General features: G+C 37.1%; 1 protein-coding gene across 1 annotated transcript in view; it reads left to right on the top strand.

The window, feature by feature from the left end:
• Positions 1-2,225, top strand: part of VWA8 (von Willebrand factor A domain containing 8) — a 425,342-nt gene that overhangs the window by 45,868 nt on the left and 377,249 nt on the right. Inside the window, exon 3 of the mRNA XM_012648214.1 lies at positions 372-508. Within this exon, the coding sequence (XP_012503668.1) occupies positions 372-508 (137 nt within the window). The remainder of the gene's footprint in view (positions 1-371; positions 509-2,225) is intronic.

Raw genomic sequence — 2,225 nt, 5'->3', positions numbered from 1 at the left:
TTTTTCTATATATTTTTAGTTGTCCTATTAATTTATTTCTATTTTTAATAGAGACAGGGTCTCGCTCTTGCTTAGGCTAGCCTTGAACTCCTGACCTTGAGCGATCTGCCCTCCTCGGCCGCCCAGAATGCTAGGATTACAGGCGGGAGCCACCATGCCCGGCCCAAAGAAACAGCTTTTGACTATTTATTTTCTCTATTGTTTGTCCATTTATTTCATTGATTTTTGAGCTTTAATGCTTCTTTATTTTTATTTACGTTAGTTCCTCTTCTAACTGCAGCTTCACAATCTACAGCAAACCATAAACAAACTCTCTTTGTCATATAGTAGTCAGATTTTTCGATTGCTGGGGAGTTCTCTTTGCCATTCAGTCCTTTCTTCTGTTTGCTACAACTCAGATCTCTCTTGTCCAATTGTCCTGTCCCCAGACTCCAGAGGCTGCTTCGAAGAAGGCCAGGAGTGCCTCAGGGATTTATCTCAGCTGTCTTGCCCTAGCACCATTCTTAAGGTACTGCTGCCTTACACTGGATAAAGACCCAAGCACCTGGAAGGAATTTCTGTCATCTCTTCTCTCCCACCCACTACCATGGGCTTTTGCCTTATGCTAAGGAAAGGTCCAGCATGCTTCAGGAATGATATCTCTCAGCTCCTGCTCGGAATCTGGTTTTTAGTGTATATCCCTGTGCATTCGATAAAGGCTGTGGGGAAAGAGTAGGTGGGTAGGTTCAGGTTTTCTCTGTGACTGGGACTTCTTAGTATATTAATCCATTATGCCAGCCCATATGTGGCTGTTATAAGTTTGTTAAAAGTTTAATTCGTTTTTCCTGACACATCTATTGCAGATTCTTCCTCTTCCTGCCGTTCCACCAAGGCTGAAAGTTAGCTGTGAATCTCTCTCCTTGAAAGGGCTCATTATTTTGTAGTATTTTGTTCATTTAGGTTTCTTTTTATCCTTAGCTAATATGATGAGTTTTAAGAAACTGTGATTTTTATAGATTAACTGGTTTGTTCCACTTGTTCAGTTGAAAGTGAAATTCTCTTGCAGTTCACTTCATCCTAACTAGAAGTGGGGGTTGGGAACATTTATTTTTAATGTTCTTTATTTAATGGGTATGCCTAAGTGTATTATTGTAATAGACAGGTTTTCTTTTCTGGAGGTGAAACTAGTGACATAAATTCTTCAACAAGTTGTTATACTTGTCTGGAGAAAAATTAACAAAATAGATCTATAATATCTTACATGCCATGGGTACATGATAATTGGGAATTAAAGGGCATTTTTTTCCCGATTTCTAGGCTTGTCTTATTATGAATGAACTAATGTTTTACAGTAAACTTCAGAGGTGAGGAATAATATCCACTCTTGATAGACAATAGGAAAACTTATATGTAGTTTGAGTTCTATAGGAAAATGACTGCTGGGGGTGGAAATTATGTTTAAAATTTTGGCTGTACTACTTTCTAGCAGTGTAAACTTCTGTAGGTTATTTACCTGCTTTGAGTCTCCTTGACCATATGGGGATGATTGTTTCAACTTCATGGATATATTGCAAGCATTAAGTTGAATAGCATATGTGAGATTTGTAAGATAGTACCTGGCACTTAGTGCTCAATAAATATGCACCCTCACACAACCATTCCCCTAGTCCTAAAGTGCACAAGTTTCTAAATTTAGCAACACTCTCATAAGTTGTCACCAAAAACCCCATAAAAACCTAAAACAGCAATAACCAAAAAATGACCACCATATTTTTTGTTTACATCCTTAAAATTTGTATTATTATTCTTATGCATCCCTTATGTAATAGAAAATTTTCATTTCTTTCGTGTTTAGCTATTGGTAGCTTACTCTCTGAAATTTATGTGAAGAGAGTTTATATTGAAAGCAGTTGGATAGTCTATAGATCCTAGTTTGCATTTCTGTGCTTGCTCACCATTCATCATTATTCCTACCATTGTCACAATGTAAGTATCCTTGTCCATTATCTTTTATATACCAAGATGATGTTAGCATGTTTTACACAGTTGTGAATTGTTACATTGTTTCTACTCATCTTTCTTATAAGCAACTGTGTCCCTAGGTAAGGAAAAGACTGTTAGGGGTTTGGTTACCTTGAAATTGACGTGGCAGAGCTAAGTCAACCAAAATCTTGAGTAGCCACATAAGCGTTATGTGGTTGCTACATATTGATTGGAAAATTATATCACACAATACAACCTGTTTT

Source organism: Propithecus coquereli, unplaced genomic scaffold (genome assembly GCF_000956105.1).
Source record: "Propithecus coquereli isolate 6110/MARCELLA unplaced genomic scaffold, Pcoq_1.0 Scaffold11, whole genome shotgun sequence".
Classification (NCBI taxonomy): domain Eukaryota; kingdom Metazoa; phylum Chordata; class Mammalia; order Primates; family Indriidae; genus Propithecus; species Propithecus coquereli.
Note: the sequence above shows the minus strand (reverse complement) of the source record. Positions and strands in the feature narration are given on the sequence as shown.